The sequence below is a fragment of the Sinocyclocheilus anshuiensis genome, unplaced genomic scaffold (assembly GCF_001515605.1).
Source record: "Sinocyclocheilus anshuiensis isolate Anshui unplaced genomic scaffold, SAMN03320099.WGS_v1.1 C32106814, whole genome shotgun sequence".
In the NCBI taxonomy this organism is placed as follows: Eukaryota; Metazoa; Chordata; class Actinopteri; order Cypriniformes; family Cyprinidae; genus Sinocyclocheilus; species Sinocyclocheilus anshuiensis.
Window position 1 is genome coordinate 1 of NW_015610960.1, and position 697 is coordinate 697.

Consider the following 697-nt stretch of genomic DNA (forward strand, 5'->3'; position numbering starts at 1 on the left):
ATATACTCTGTTTAAACGACTTCATTATGATATTTCTAGGAAGGTTCATGCTTGGCAATTAAAAATGAAATTTTGTTTTCAAGGGTTTTTTTCGGCGCACAATTCAGAAGAACTTGAACCCGACATATGCGTGCAAGTACGAGGGCAAGTGCGTCATAGACAAAGTCACCCGCAACCAGTGCCAAGAATGTCGCTTCAAGAAATGCATCGCTGTTGGCATGGCAACAGACTGTGAGTAACACACTTCAGTGGCCTTGAGCCCCTGTCCCAGCAGTGTTGTGCATAGCTCGTGCAAACATGTTGTTGTTCCTCCAGTGGTGTTGGATGACAATAAGCGTCTGGCCAAGCGGAAGCTTATCGAAGAGAACCGCCAGCGGCGGCGGCGCGAGGAGCGGCAGAAGACGGTTTGGGAGCGACCCGAGCCCACGCAGGAGGAGTGGGAGCTCATCCAGGTCGTCACTGAGGCCCATATGGCCACAAACGCCCAAGGCAACCATTGGAAACAGAAGCGCAAATTCCTGGTGAGAGGTCTCTTCCCTGACGAGCACATAACAGCGATATTTCTTGTGTTTTAGGACGTTTCTTTATTTTGGATGGGATTCTGTTTGTTTTTGGGTTTTTTTTTTTTCACAACCCTAGATTCCCCTTCCCGCACAATTCCCAAGCCCTTCCTCACCGCTGTTCCCAATGTTAATAT

The 697-nt window shown here is 48.5% G+C and overlaps 1 protein-coding gene across 1 annotated transcript; it reads left to right on the forward strand.

The window, feature by feature from the left end:
• Positions 1-83: 83 nt before the first annotated feature.
• Positions 84-691, forward strand: LOC107682355 (thyroid hormone receptor beta-like; the record flags this gene model as incomplete). The annotated part of the gene is made up of 2 exons (XM_016478619.1): positions 84-231; positions 316-691. Coding segments are annotated over 2 exons (408 nt in total), but the record flags the coding sequence as incomplete, so codon positions are not given.
• Positions 692-697: the final 6 nt, after the last annotated feature.